Source organism: Terrapene carolina, unplaced genomic scaffold, assembly GCF_002925995.2.
Source record: "Terrapene carolina triunguis isolate 2854851 unplaced genomic scaffold, T_m_triunguis-2.0 Scaffold231, whole genome shotgun sequence".
Lineage (NCBI taxonomy): Eukaryota > Metazoa > Chordata > Testudines > Emydidae > Terrapene > Terrapene triunguis.
Genome location: NW_020664582.1, coordinates 16140866 through 16154061, shown reverse-complemented (window position 1 = coordinate 16154061; position 13196 = coordinate 16140866). Strand labels below are relative to the sequence as shown.

Here is a 13196-nt window from a genome sequence, read left to right as displayed (position 1 = left end):
TAACCTGTTCTTAAAAGCCTCCAATAACGGGGATTCCACAACCTCCCTTGGAAGCCTGTTCCAGTGTGTCTATCCTTAGAGTCAAAAAGCTTTTTTCCTAATATCTAATTTAAAATTCTCCTGCAGCAGATTAAGCCAATTACTGCATATTCTATACGTATTGTAAAGGACAAATGTCCAGCTCTTTGTTAGTGACAATCCATCAGATCATCCGAAGAGAAAGGAATTTAAAAATCCAATTTGCTTTTCACCAATCATGCTGTTTGTTTGCTGTTTTTTGCATTCCACTCATCTGGGACCATGAAACTGGGCCAGTCATTGTCACTTTGGTTTCCTGTCAGCTTTACTTTCACGTTCTTATGCACTTTACTGGTGCTGCAGTGTCTTGGTTGCAGGTGTTGCAGGTGAATGTTGATTTGTTTAAAATATATTATGTTTTTATTTATTTATTTAATCCCAAAAATATGTATATCTTTTTCATGTTTAGTTTTAAATTGGGGCCCAGCAGGATGTGAGAATAGTGCCCATTGGTGGATCATTTGGCCAGAGGGGTTAATATACAAATGTGCATTCTGTTTATGCCAGGAATGATGGAAATTACAGCAGGTGTGTGGAGCAGTTATTTCAGCCTACTGTGGAGTTATTTCCAGTATATGTATGTGGGAACAGATCTGATCCTACATACATGGACAGTCAATGCATGGACAGGATGATATTTCAGGGCATGGTCTCTGGTGCAGAGCATCCTTTAACTCTTACCAAGATGGAAAATAGTCAGTTTGGTTCTCTTAACAGAGCGGCTCGGCAGAATTTCAAGTCTGTCTTAATAGGTTGCTTGTCTCTCATGTGGGGAAATGCCAGACTCCTCCTGACTGAAAATTATTTATTGGAGCTCTGTTTGCTTGGAGCCTCGTGGTGTTTGCAAAGATCCCTGGCAGCAGGTGCATGTTTAAGACCAAGAGCGGCACATTTCAGCTTGAGGCAATGGACACTGCTGCCCACAGTGCACCTGCCTCTGTCCTCTTAAGAACAACCACCCCACTGAGTGGCATTCACAGCAGTGCTAATTATTCTGCATCTGGAGCCATTAAAACCTGCAATAGCAAATGACACTACGGCAAGGCCACGCACTGTTTGCTTCCTTCAGGGCAAAAGGTATAATATTAAGAGCAGGAATGAATTCCTCTCTCCAAGCTCAGCAGCCATCTCTCTCTGTTTCTAATCTCTCATCTGTGTTGTAGCCCTCTGAAGATTCAGGAGCAGTATTGATGGTAATCTCCACTCTTCATTTACCCAAGGGAACGGTGCCTATAGCCGCAGTGTGGGTCACCACCTCCTCCAGAGGATGTAAATCAGGGTAATGGGGTTGGGGCAAGGTTTTCGGGGCTCCAACATGGGAGGCAGAACATCCTTGGAAAGGGAAAAGGTATTAGTTATCGTACAGTGCAGGTTCTGCTTTAAAATAACAGCCAGGGACGTATTGTTACCTGGTGTGTGGCAGGGATGGGGCAGGCTAGTGAGCCAAATCTGTGGCAGTCTTCTCTAGCTTAAGGGGTAGAGACTTGTGTGTTTGGAGCAGAAGAAGCTGGGTTGTAATCCTGGCTCCCCAGGAGAGTGTGTGGCTTATTCAGTAGCTGCATCTGTTGCATGCAGCAGACGGATGCACTGTGTGAAATTCTTTAGCTTGTGTTCTGCAGTCTAGACAGTCGTAAAGATACTTGTGGCTTTGAAATCGATAAGGCTATCAGGTTAGCTGGAATTCTATGGAGACACAAGCTCAGATTCCAGCAGCGCTGGCTCAGCCCTTCATCTTTCCACGAGAGATGAAGTGAGCACTCGGCAAACGGTGTCTGGCCTTCTGAGGGGACCTTGCAGAGTGCGGTCCTTTCATTCAAGATCCCCCCTTCACTCCAGTGGTGGCTGCATTTCAATGTTAGTGACTCTGGGATGCCTTTGTGGGCACAGTAAGCTGTAATTACTGTTGCACCTGAACAGTTCTTAGGCTCAGTGGCCAGGCAGCGAACTGTACCAAGGGGGTGTGGTTGTGCAGCGTGCACACACAATTACTTTGTTGCGCTAATTGCTCTCGGTTCTTGCTGTTTCGGCAAGCTGAACTACACACAAGCCCCCACTTCACCTCGCCCCAGTGGCATCAGGAAGGAGTAAAAGATGCTGGCATCCAGGCAGGATGTACATGAAACTTAGCAGCAGTTGAGGGGAAAAAGCCTCCAGGTGGGAGCCTCGTACTTGGCACACAAGGTACGGAGAGAAGTAGACTTTCTGTCTTAGCGTGAGAGAGTCAGGAGTGTGGGGAAGAAGGAGGATCTTGGGGGTGACACTGGATAGACTTCTTTAAAAGAATTTGAGACCAAATTCTTTGCTGGTGTAAACTGAAATCAGTGGAGCTACATCACCTCACAACAGCTAGCAGAGAACTTGGCCCATGAAATTTTATATTTGCTGATGACGTTGACATGACAATCAAGTAAAGAAACAGAGACAGGGATGGGTCAAGCGTCCATGTTGGTAGCTGTAGGGTACGAAGACTACAACCTGCCTGAAAAAGGGCACGAGAATGCAAATGTTTCCAAAGAAAATGAACAAGAGCCAGACAAAACCGCTGGCCCTACATAAACAACCATCTGGGTGACCCCATGTAAACAAATCACAGTGTTCTCTCAAGGATTACAGGCTCAGCTCCCCTGAAAAGCAGTCTGTGAGCAACCAGCTTGGGGGATCAAACCTGCATCTCCCATGTGGCACTACAGAGCCGTGTGGCTAAGCCAGCCCATCTGGCTCTGACTTGTTTTAAAGGAGCAGCGGTGTAAATAATACCAAGGCAAACACCCTCTACAATTTCCACAGGTGCTGAAATCCGGATGGCATCCTCCTGCTCATCCGGCTGGAGCTCTGAATGGAACGCTGATTTCCTTTGTGCCCTCGGACCCGCCTCGACTCCAAACCAAGGCACCACACAGAGTCAGAGTTTAAAAACAACAACAACACAGGACGTTATTCTGTTCCCATTAAAGCCTATTCATCATTTTCCCCATCTCATCATTATTAATGCTGCTGTTCAAACGCTTTCCTCTGATTGTTTTGCTAAATTTAACTTGTTTTAGCATAGTCAGTTCCCCCTTGTTTTTAATCTTTTCCCTGCGTTCAGCTAGGGCCCAATCCAAAGCCGCTTGAAGTCAATTAAGGTCTTTTCACTGATATCACAGAGAGTGCAACCCCTGCAGCAGAACATGCTTGGTGCTGCGTCTGGAAAACCCACTCCTTAGCTAGTAAGGCAGTCGCCAGCTCTTTAACACGAGTCCTCTAAACTCCTGGGTGATCCCAGGCTAAGCTGCTGGGGTGGACAATTAGGAAAAATATCTTGTAAACTAATTGAGTCTGATCTGAGAGGCACTGATTATGGGACCTCATGGTGCTATTTATTTGGTGGTACTGTGCTTTGAATGTCTGTTTCCTCTTGGGGAGACGAGTGGATCGGTGGTGCTGTTAGGCTGAGTAGTAGAAGGTGGCAACATGGCCCAGTGTTTACAGCATGAGCCTGGGAGTCAGGACTGGGAGACTTGAGTTGTAATCCCAGCTCTGACACAGGCTCACTGTGCAACCTGGGACAAGTCATTTAACGTCTCAGTGCCTGTTCTGTAAAATGTGGAAAAGAATTATAATGTGCCTCGGTTAAACAATCTGTGATGGCTTGATAGGTCAAAGGTAAGGACACAGCATGGTGTTTAAAACATACCCGTTCTTAGACCTACATTGCGTGGCTCTTCCCCATTGCTTACCTTGCTTGGAGGGGGACTGTCATGGGGTGCCTACCCCTCTAATGGCCAGGGTACCTGGGGCCGCCAGCCCTGTTCAGTTATCAGACCCAGAGCTAGGAAAGAGTTAGGTCAGCGGTGGGCAAAATATGCAGGCCAGATCTGGCACGTCTAACATTTCTGTCCGGCCTCCTCTGCCCCCTCGCGATCTCCGAGTCCGGGCCGCTAAAAGTCCCGCAGCGCAGCGGGGCGCTCAGGCAGGCTGCCTGCATGCCGAGGCCCCAAGCCACTCCTGGAAGCAGCCAGCTGCTGCTGGCACGTCTCTGCGCGCCCCTAGCGGGGGGTCAGGGAGGCGGCTCCGCACACTGCTCCCGCCCCCAGCACTGTCCTCACAGCTCCCATTGGCCGGAAACCGGCCAACGGGAGCTGCGGGGGCGGTCTTGCAGTCCTGGGCAGTGCATGGAGACCTGCTGCCCTCCTCCCCCCAAGGGGCATGCAGAGACGTGCCAGCAGCAGCTTCTGGGAGCCGCGCGGAGCAAAGGCGGGCAGGCAGGCAGGCAGCCTGAGTCCTGCTACGCCGCTGGCCAGGAACTGCCTGTGGTAAGCGCCTCCCAGCCAGAGCCTGCACCTCACACCCCCTCCTGCACTCCAACCCCTTGCCCCAGGTCAGAACCCCCTCCTGCACCCAAACTCCCTCCCCCAGGTCAGAACCCCCTCCTGCACCCAAACTCCCTCCCAGCCCCTGCACCCCAACCCCCTGCCCCAGGTCAGAACCCCCTCCTGCACCCAAACTCCCTCCCCCAGGTCAGAACCCCCTCCTGCACCCAAACTTCCCACAGATTGGGGGGAAAATTACCCCCCATTCACTGTACCATAATTACCCATTAGCTGCCCAGAAATCTGTGGGACATCTTTCCCCATGACAAACCTCAGAAAGTGAGAGAAACTAGACTCGGGTGATGGGAGCACGAGGGGTTCGTAGATAGCTAGACTGATAGAGGAGATTAGATTGGACGGGATGAAATAGAGCACAGAGCGTTTGGGAAACCGGAGAGCTTTGGCTGTGCTGAGTCCTCAGACTCTTGGATGCTTATCGAAGCCTCTTGGCTGTGCAGAATTAAACTGGGAACTGTGGTGTTTGGGTTGGAATCTGGGAGCACAGAAATGCCCAACAATGCTACCCCTGTGTGCAGGGCAGCTTTCCCAGGTGCCTGGCTTCATTCAGACCTGGGCCCTCCTCTGCACACTAGGACTACACTAGGGCTGGTGTGCCTGAGCGGCCTTAACCCCAGAGGATTGGCTACAGGTCGCCCCAGCCTCTGGGAATCCTCAGGTGGTATGAAGCCACCATATCTACCCTTAGGGCCCTCCCTCCCTTCCACTGGCACAGGGTGGCTGGGAAAAGGGGGTGAGGCCAGGGCATCCTTATCCTCTGGCTATCCCTGGCTGTCAGAACAGCACCTTAGGGCTGTAAGCAACGTGGTTACCCATTGGCTGCTCTAATTTACCCTGGAAACTGGCCCAGCTCTCAGGTGGCCTCAGGACTGGGGGAAGGGGGATGTGCAAAGGGGGGTTTAGCTTATATGCACACACGTGCACAGGCGTACATGGACTTGTGCTGAGAGCTGCTTGACTGCACTAAAGAGCCTTACTGAGGTCCCTGGAGCTGCAGCTGCTCATGCCTGTTCTGGATTTTACCTATCACCTGCAGTTATCGTTGCCCTTGGGAGCCAGTAATCGGTGATCCAAGAGCCACACCCTGCAAATCTCAACACATGAAAGCTGCTGTCTAGAGCCAGGCCTGGAACAGAAACTCTCCCTAAAGACTGGGAGATCTCGGACCTTATAGAAGGAGAAGGCTTTGGATTGCATGACTGAGAAGCCGGGAGATTGTTCATTTATCAGCACTGCTGGGCATTTGCTGCCCTTGCTGGTTCCTAATGCCGCTTGTGGTTGATAAAATGGGGATCAGTGGTCAAGGCAACAGCACCCTTAATGCAGCTAAGGCCCCTTGTGCAGGCCTGATCCCTGAGGGTATGTGTACACTGCGTCTGGGAGCAAGCCTCTGGCTTGGAGCTACAGACTTGTGCTGGCAGGGCTTGCCTTACATGCTAAAAATGGCTGTGTAGAAGTTGTGGCTCGGGCTGGAGCCAAGCCTGGGGAGACGAGCCGCAATGTCTGCATAGCTATTTTTAGCATGCTAGCGGGAGCCCTGCTAGCACAAGTCTATGGCCCCGGGCTGGGCGGCTTGCTCCCAGATGCAGTGTAGACAAACCTTAGTGATTTTCTTTTCATGGGCCCCAGTGATGGCAAACCCAGCAGGAAAAAGAGCAGTGTTAGGAGGTGGCTGGCGAGAACGTGTTCGTTGGAGTAGATGAGGCCAGCGAGGTTCCAAAGGGAGGGGGAAGTGAGAGCAGGATCGGGCACCCCCAAAGGCAGTCACTGTCATGGGTGTTAGTTTGCATCCATCTGCTACACCGACTGTTGAAGCTGCTGTGCAGCCAAGGTTATTCTGGGTTTCACTCATTATTCTGAGCGATTGCAAATGACAGCTCTGCAGTTTTATCAGCTGGTCTCCCATTTTCTCAGCGGCAAGGAATGCTTGGGGCCAAACCAGGCAAACAAATTCCCATAGCTGTTGGTCAATTGCAAACTGCCAGCCCTCGCGATGCAATGGTAAAGCACAGCTTTCTTTCCCTGAGGGTGGAAGGGTGTGCTTGCTAGCCCACTGACTCCCATGAGTCGGGAATGATTGTTTGTTGTTGTATTGTGTGTTCACTAGCGGTCCTGCATTGTAATATCCAGGCACCTTGACCTAAATTGAAAGGACATCCGGTGTCCTGTCAAGGGCTGGAGCCAGTTCCCATGGCACTCGCTCGGCACTCGCAGTAACAGCAAGAGTGTCATGGTCTGGGAGTTGCCTGGCAATCAGCGGCCACGGGGATTTTGTCTGCAGTTCCTGCTTCAGCCGCTAAAGTCTGTTTGTCGAGCAAGGGGCTGTGGTAGCTGCTGCCCGCAGTCCCTGTTTGCTCTGAGCAGGGCACCCTCCAGTAGTGAGGGCTCGGCGGAGCTGCCCCCTGCCACTGAGCTCAGCAGCAGCTGCCCTCTCTCCCCATTACACTGCAGTAAGGTGGGGGGATCCCAGCAGGGTGCCTCCCCTCTTTGCCTCCTGCACAGAAGCCTCCCCTTGGGGGGAGTGCGGCTGGGTGGAACATGGGATTGGGGGAGGCAGTGGAGCTGGCTCCTTGTTGGAGCCTGGGAGGAAGGTGGGGTGAGGGTGACAGCTGAAGCCTGCCAAGGAGTGGGATTGCAGAGTGGCTGGAGCCTGCCAAGGTGGGGAGTGAGGGAGGTGGGGGCTGTTGTGGGGGGGGAGTGAGGAGTAGAATTGGGGTGGCAGGAGCTGAAGGCTGCCAGGAGTGGGGGGAATAAAATGGGTGGAAAATTAGCAGTTGCATTATGTTAGCCGAATTCAGCCATGGCACAGGTGGGCGGAGCTCCCATTACGACGGAGGGGTCCTGTGCCCGCTTGGCGTGGGTTGAACTTGTGCCATAATACGCAGTGTTACAGGAGAGAAGGGTCGGGACTTACTCCCAGTCCAGCAGGGGTGACCAGCCGTCCTGTAAGGGAGCCTGCTTCATGAGAGCGGGAGCTCAGTTTCCTAGACCCAGCTGAGGATGTCCATGGCCCTGGGCGTGGGTGGCTGAAAGCATCCGTCTCTCTAGTGATACATGTGCTAGTGTCCAATCTGGTCCCATTGAAACCAATGGGAGTTTTGTGAATTGCTCCTTGGAGTTGTACGTGTCTGCTCCGATTGTCAAAAGTGCTGAGCACCCATGGTGAGTTCAGTGGCACCTACGGTTGGTCAGCACCTCTGATAATCAGGCCCTGAGTTTACAGGCTGCTTCACACCAGGCTTGTAGCGGAATCTTTGGCATCTACCTGGGTCCCTTTCTCCAGCAGCCCTCCACTTTATTCCCATTTAGTGAGAGTAAAAACAGCATTTGCTGGGTAGCTCAAGTTAACAAGGCTCTTTTGTCTTTCAGCTACGCTGGGAACACTAGATTTCAGTTTGCTGTACGACCAAGAAAACAATGCTCTCCACTGCACAATCAATAAAGCCAAGGTATGTCTTAATGCTAGTCTACAAGCAGCAAGAATTAAATATGCATGGATCTAATGACCTTTACTCTGCCTCCTCTCTGTTACGGAGACAGTGACTCGTGGATCTGTAATGAGCAATAGGCTGCGATGCTCTGTGAATTTCCATTGTACGGGCTGCAGCTAAATCCCTGGAGTTCTGGGTTCTCTCTTCTGAAATATTTGCTAAAATTAAAATGAAATGTGGGAGTGGTGCAGAGGCTGAACATGCTGTGGCATTCATGGGAGAGTGGGTGGTTAGATGGCTGGTCTCCCTCCAATCTCCAGGGCAGCACTGAGGGGTTTCACAACTGAGTTGAAGGGAGAAAGGAGTGGGGAGGATGAGCAGCTATCCCTTGCCTTGATCTATCACCGTCTCTGTATCTTGCTTTCCTTTACCCCCATCTCCCCTCTCTTTCTTCTAGCCTCATCTCAACTCATTCCTTTTCCTGATCCCTCCTCCTCTTTCTGTTTGTGTTTTTGATGCTCCTGTATATCTTTTCTTTCCTGTTCCCTCTTTCCTTTTCCCCCCGCTCGATGAAAGATTTCGATGGGTTTGACTCTCATCCCATAGCATTTGCTGATGTTAATCACCCCACTGGCCCTCTGCTGATTCAGCCCTTCAGGAGGTAGGACTCATTGACAAGTGGTGATGTGCCCAATGGTGCTGACTTGGCAGAGCAGAAGATCAGTGGACTCCTGAAATAGGATGACCAGATGTCCTGATTTTATAGGGACAGTCCCGATATTTGGGGCTTTTTCTTATATAGGCTCCTATTACCCCACACCCCTGTCCCGATTTTTCACACTTGCTATCTGGTCAGCCTATCCTGAAAGCTGATGCTCAGATTGCTCCTGGGACATGTGATGTCTTTGGCCAGGTATCCCATAGAACCCAGTGCATGGGTAGGTGCTCGTTGACCCTTCCTGTACTGTACAGCACCGCAGTTGAGTTGAGAGGGATTGAGCTTCCACAATGCCACCATGGCAGACACAAGCTATGCAACTGACAAGCCCAGGGAACGTGCAATCCAGAAGTAGGGGGGAGTAGGTGGAGATCACATGGTAGAGAGGGGATCTAGTGTATCTTATTGGAACAACAAATCTGGTTGCTTGAACTTTTGATTTGTCTGTTTTCAGAGGTAGGAAGTGCTGTTGGCATAGTCACGGGGCCCATTCTTAGTCTGAATTTGCCTTCGCAATCCTAACTAACCCCTGTCCTCTTTAAAAAGATCCCTCATATGATGGGGTGTCTTGAGTTAAAAGCTCTTAGCCCAAATCTTGAGCCAGCTCATGACCAACTGGAGTAGCTAGGCCATCAGGTATTGACAGCCACATTGCCCTGATTAGCTTCACGCAACCAGGGTCAGATTCTCAGCTGGTGTAAATTGACATCCATGGAGAGAGACCCACTTAGACCAGCTGGCCCCTAGGCTCCTGGCTTTTCCTGTGGTGTGTCAAGAAGTTGTGAAATGGCAGTGTACAGATAGGAGCAAGAGCAGGGATGCTCCGGTGATTAGGCCACTAGATGGGTTCAGTTCCATTGCAGTGAAGCCCCCATGGTTCTCATGTGCCAGTAATCGGGGGAGAGGGGTAGGTGTCTTTACAGGTTTGGAATTCCCACCCAAGGGTCCTAATGGTGGCTCTGCTGTTCCAGTCATCACTTCCATCAGCCCATGCAGCCCTTCCCCAGCTCCCCCCCACCCCCTGGCTTTGTTGTTCTCGCTGTGGCATTTTCAGAGGGAGATTGATGGCCACTTGCTTTTAATGTTTTTTAAACTAGCGCATCGAGGAGATGGTTAGAGCTATTTATACAAAAAAAAAAAAAAAAGAAAGAAACCAACCCAACATTATGATTATTTACTTGACGCTGTGACCGGCTGTCAGTTTATAAACGGCTCTGTTAAATGCTGCTAATCATTGCCACAAAGCACTCTGCATCAGCTTCTTTGCTGTCGGGGTAATTGAAGCGATTAGGTTTTTATGCTCATTTTGGAGCAGAAACTGCCTGCTTAGGGCCTGATTCTGTTCCTGCAGAAGTCGATGAGGAAGGCGATCAGCTCCCTGGGGCAGTAGGTTTTGTGAGAGGACTATGATAGCTGAGCCTAGAGCGGTGCAATAAATAATCCAGTAAAGATGATGGTGACAAGCTGGTTGGGGGTGTGCCACCAAAGATGGTGGCTGGGATGAGTGAAATTGTTACCTTCTCTCTACCTTCCATTTAACTCCTGGTGGTTAGTGTCTGCAGGCAAACTAGGGCTCAGTTATAATCACAGTAGGGATGAATCTGGCCTCTTACTGGGTGCCTTTGGTCAGCACATTGTCAGCATATTAGTTAAACTGCCTGTGCCAGAGCAGGGGGCCATTTCAAACAGCTGGCGGCAGAGAAAGAGCATCTCGAGAGAGGCTAGGTTTTTCCCGTATTGCCGCTGATTGCTGCTCTGTAGAGTGGAGGAGAATGTTGCCTATGATTTCCTGCCTGCCTCCTTTGATTGACGGTGGTGAGATTTTCACAGATGGAGGGAGTTAATCCCTGCTGTGAGCAGCACAAGGTCTGAAAGAGGACAGTGCCAGAGTGCTAACCTCCTAGTACAAGCAGCTCTTGGGCATCCATTGCAAGTTGAATCTGTCTCGCGGTTGCCAAAAGGAGTGAGTGAGTCTCCCAGGAGTAAGTGGCAAAGTGGGACTGAAAATAATGGGAATTGTTTAATAATAATCTCCCCACCCAAGCCTGATAAGGTTTTTATTTATTTATTTGTACTGTATGGTCCTGGGCCAGAACCCCATTGTTCTTGGAGCTGTACAGACCGAACAAAAAGATGGTCTCTGCCCCGAAGAGCTTACAGTCTTAAGCAGGATGTCTTCTGGCTGACAGGGATCTAGGATAACAGGACCTGATTTAAGGTGTGAATCTGTCAGGATTGTCCCTTGTAATCTGGGCTATCCAGAGAAGAGCCACCCTGCTATATGCCTATGGTATGCGTCCCATCCTTTGCTAGTCATCCAGCCTTGCTCTTAAAGAGCTGCAGTGAAATCAAGTAGCTCCCAGTATTCCTAACAAGTCGCCTCTCAAATTTTGCCTTACCCATTGTATGTGGCACAGTGCTACATTTGTTCTGTCAGCTATACATCAAAATGACAAGAAAATACAGCTTCCTGAAGCCCTGAGGAGATAGAATATCCACCTGCAGGATGAAATTAAGACCTTTTCCTTCCCAGTGTTTTTCTTAGGGTCAAAATCTATGTACGTGTCAGATAATACATTTTGCTTCAGCACTGTGCATAGTGGAGCAGTGCTATGTCTGCCTGGACAAAGGTGACGATCCGCCCTGTGCACAGAACGTGCCCAGATACTGTACCCACTATGCCATCTCCATTTCTAAAATCAGTTTTCCCCTCAACATGATAGGCATCAGAATTACTGCCTTCCTCCTTAAAGAAACCTCCTCTTACCCTGTCCTGCTGTCTAATCAATATCCCCTTTTTGATCCTCCAACACTTTTTAAAATATATATTAATGTGTAACATACAAGATGTTATTTATCCCCCGTCCTCCTGTAGCATAAATGCTTGAGGCAGGAGAAAAAGAGAATGCGGTTGAATCAATCTCCGTGCTGTCTGAGTCAGGTGGCTGAATGGAAAGCATGGAGCTGCATTCCTATAGCTATAGAGGCAGAGTTCGGGGTGGTATTATAGATCAATAAGAGAAATGAATGGTGGGATTTCTTTTCCCGTCGTCCTAGCCATAGTGAGCGAATTTAATATGCTGACACTCAAGCAATCCTCATTGTCAGGCTGCTCCTTTGGTTTATTTAGAGAGCTGTGCTGAGGAGGATATTTATAATTGGGTTTGTAGTGGGAGGAAGACAAGGAGGAAGGAGACCTCAAGGCAGAGAGTGATATATACTGATGGCGAGACTGAAGGAGAAGGTGACACAACTTTGCAGGTATGGGAGGGGGAACCCATTCCTGTTCCAGAACGAAGCCATCTGCTAAGGCCAGAACTGATAAGAACAGATATAACTTAGAGAATTTTTTCACTTCAAGGTCCCAGAAACAAAGACAAGGTTTTCATCTCGAGGCCAAAAGACCAAAAACATCAAGACACTTGATCACGGCCTTGGATAGACCAAGAGACTACCGCCACTTGACCAGAGCTCAGAGAGCCGAGAAGCCTGCCTGCTCAGTCTCTTTCAGCTCGTTCTAACAGCAGCCATTGCACTCTTTTACCGTTTCTTTTAATGGCTATGGTGGTTTGTTTTAGTTTTTCCGCTTCTTGCTGCTGCTGCCAAGGCCTTAGTCACCTGATCAGTAGGAAAATGAGGCAGACCCAGCACACAGCTGGGCTTTGAAGGGATAAAGACAAACACATGTGAAGCCCAAAGTTACCAGCTATGAGGACTGATTTGTTTATAGAGCTCATCCCATATCCCCTGCTCATGTCAATTTGCACAGCTCCATTGGAATCAGTGGGCTCAGATCCCCAACTTGTGTAAGTTGGCACTGCTCTATTGGAGCCAATGAGCCAGATTCGCAGCTGGTGTAAATTGGTGTTGCTCCCATGGGGCATTTCAGCACAACCATAATACAGATAAAGAATAATAAACCCTCAGGTGCGTCTGTGAAACAAGCCCAAACTCCAAGCCATTTGAGATGCCCCTATTGTTAGGAAGTGCCACAGCCATCCTGCCTAGCGAGGCAGCTGGAAAGGGCCCACCTGCAAACAGCAAAAGGCAGGGGAAATTGACTGGAATAACCACTGCAGAGTAGTGTCCGGTGTGAACACCCTTCTTCCGGAATAGCTGTAGCTATTTGGATTCACCCCCTGCCTTGTTCCAGAATCAGTTCTCCATGTGGACAAATCCACAGCGAAAACGAAAGGTTTCATTGGCAACCAACATTTGTGAGTGTGGCATGGCCGCAGAGAAGAGTTGTTGTCTGTGACCACCCAAGAGCTGCACAGCATGGGCTGTTCCCCGCCTGCTGTCAAGCTGCCATGACCTGAGAAGGGCTCTTTGATAACTAAACAGGGCCCATTAAGGCTGGAAAATGCTTTTGATGTTACCACCAGTTTCTCCACAGAACTCAACTCCCTGAACCAAATTAAGCCCATCCCGAATGACAAAGGGTTTGTTTTTCCTAGCCTGGCTTGGAGCTGATACAGAGGGGTTTGCTTCTCCCAACTGGTGGAAGTTAGCTGGGCAAAAAAGGATCCAGAGCCATTTTAATTTATGCTGAAGGCTGTATAAAAATATGGGCCCCCTTGAATTTTTTCCATCTCTCTG

The 13196-nt window shown here is 49.8% G+C and overlaps 1 protein-coding gene across 1 annotated transcript in view; it reads left to right on the top strand.

Moving 5' to 3' along the window:
* Positions 1 to 13196, top strand: part of DOC2B (double C2 domain beta) — a 142251-nt gene that overhangs the window by 19033 nt on the left and 110022 nt on the right. The window contains exon 2 of the mRNA XM_024211192.3: positions 7818 to 7897. Coding sequence (XP_024066960.1) covers positions 7818 to 7897 — 80 coding nt within the window. The remainder of the gene's footprint in view (positions 1 to 7817; positions 7898 to 13196) is intronic.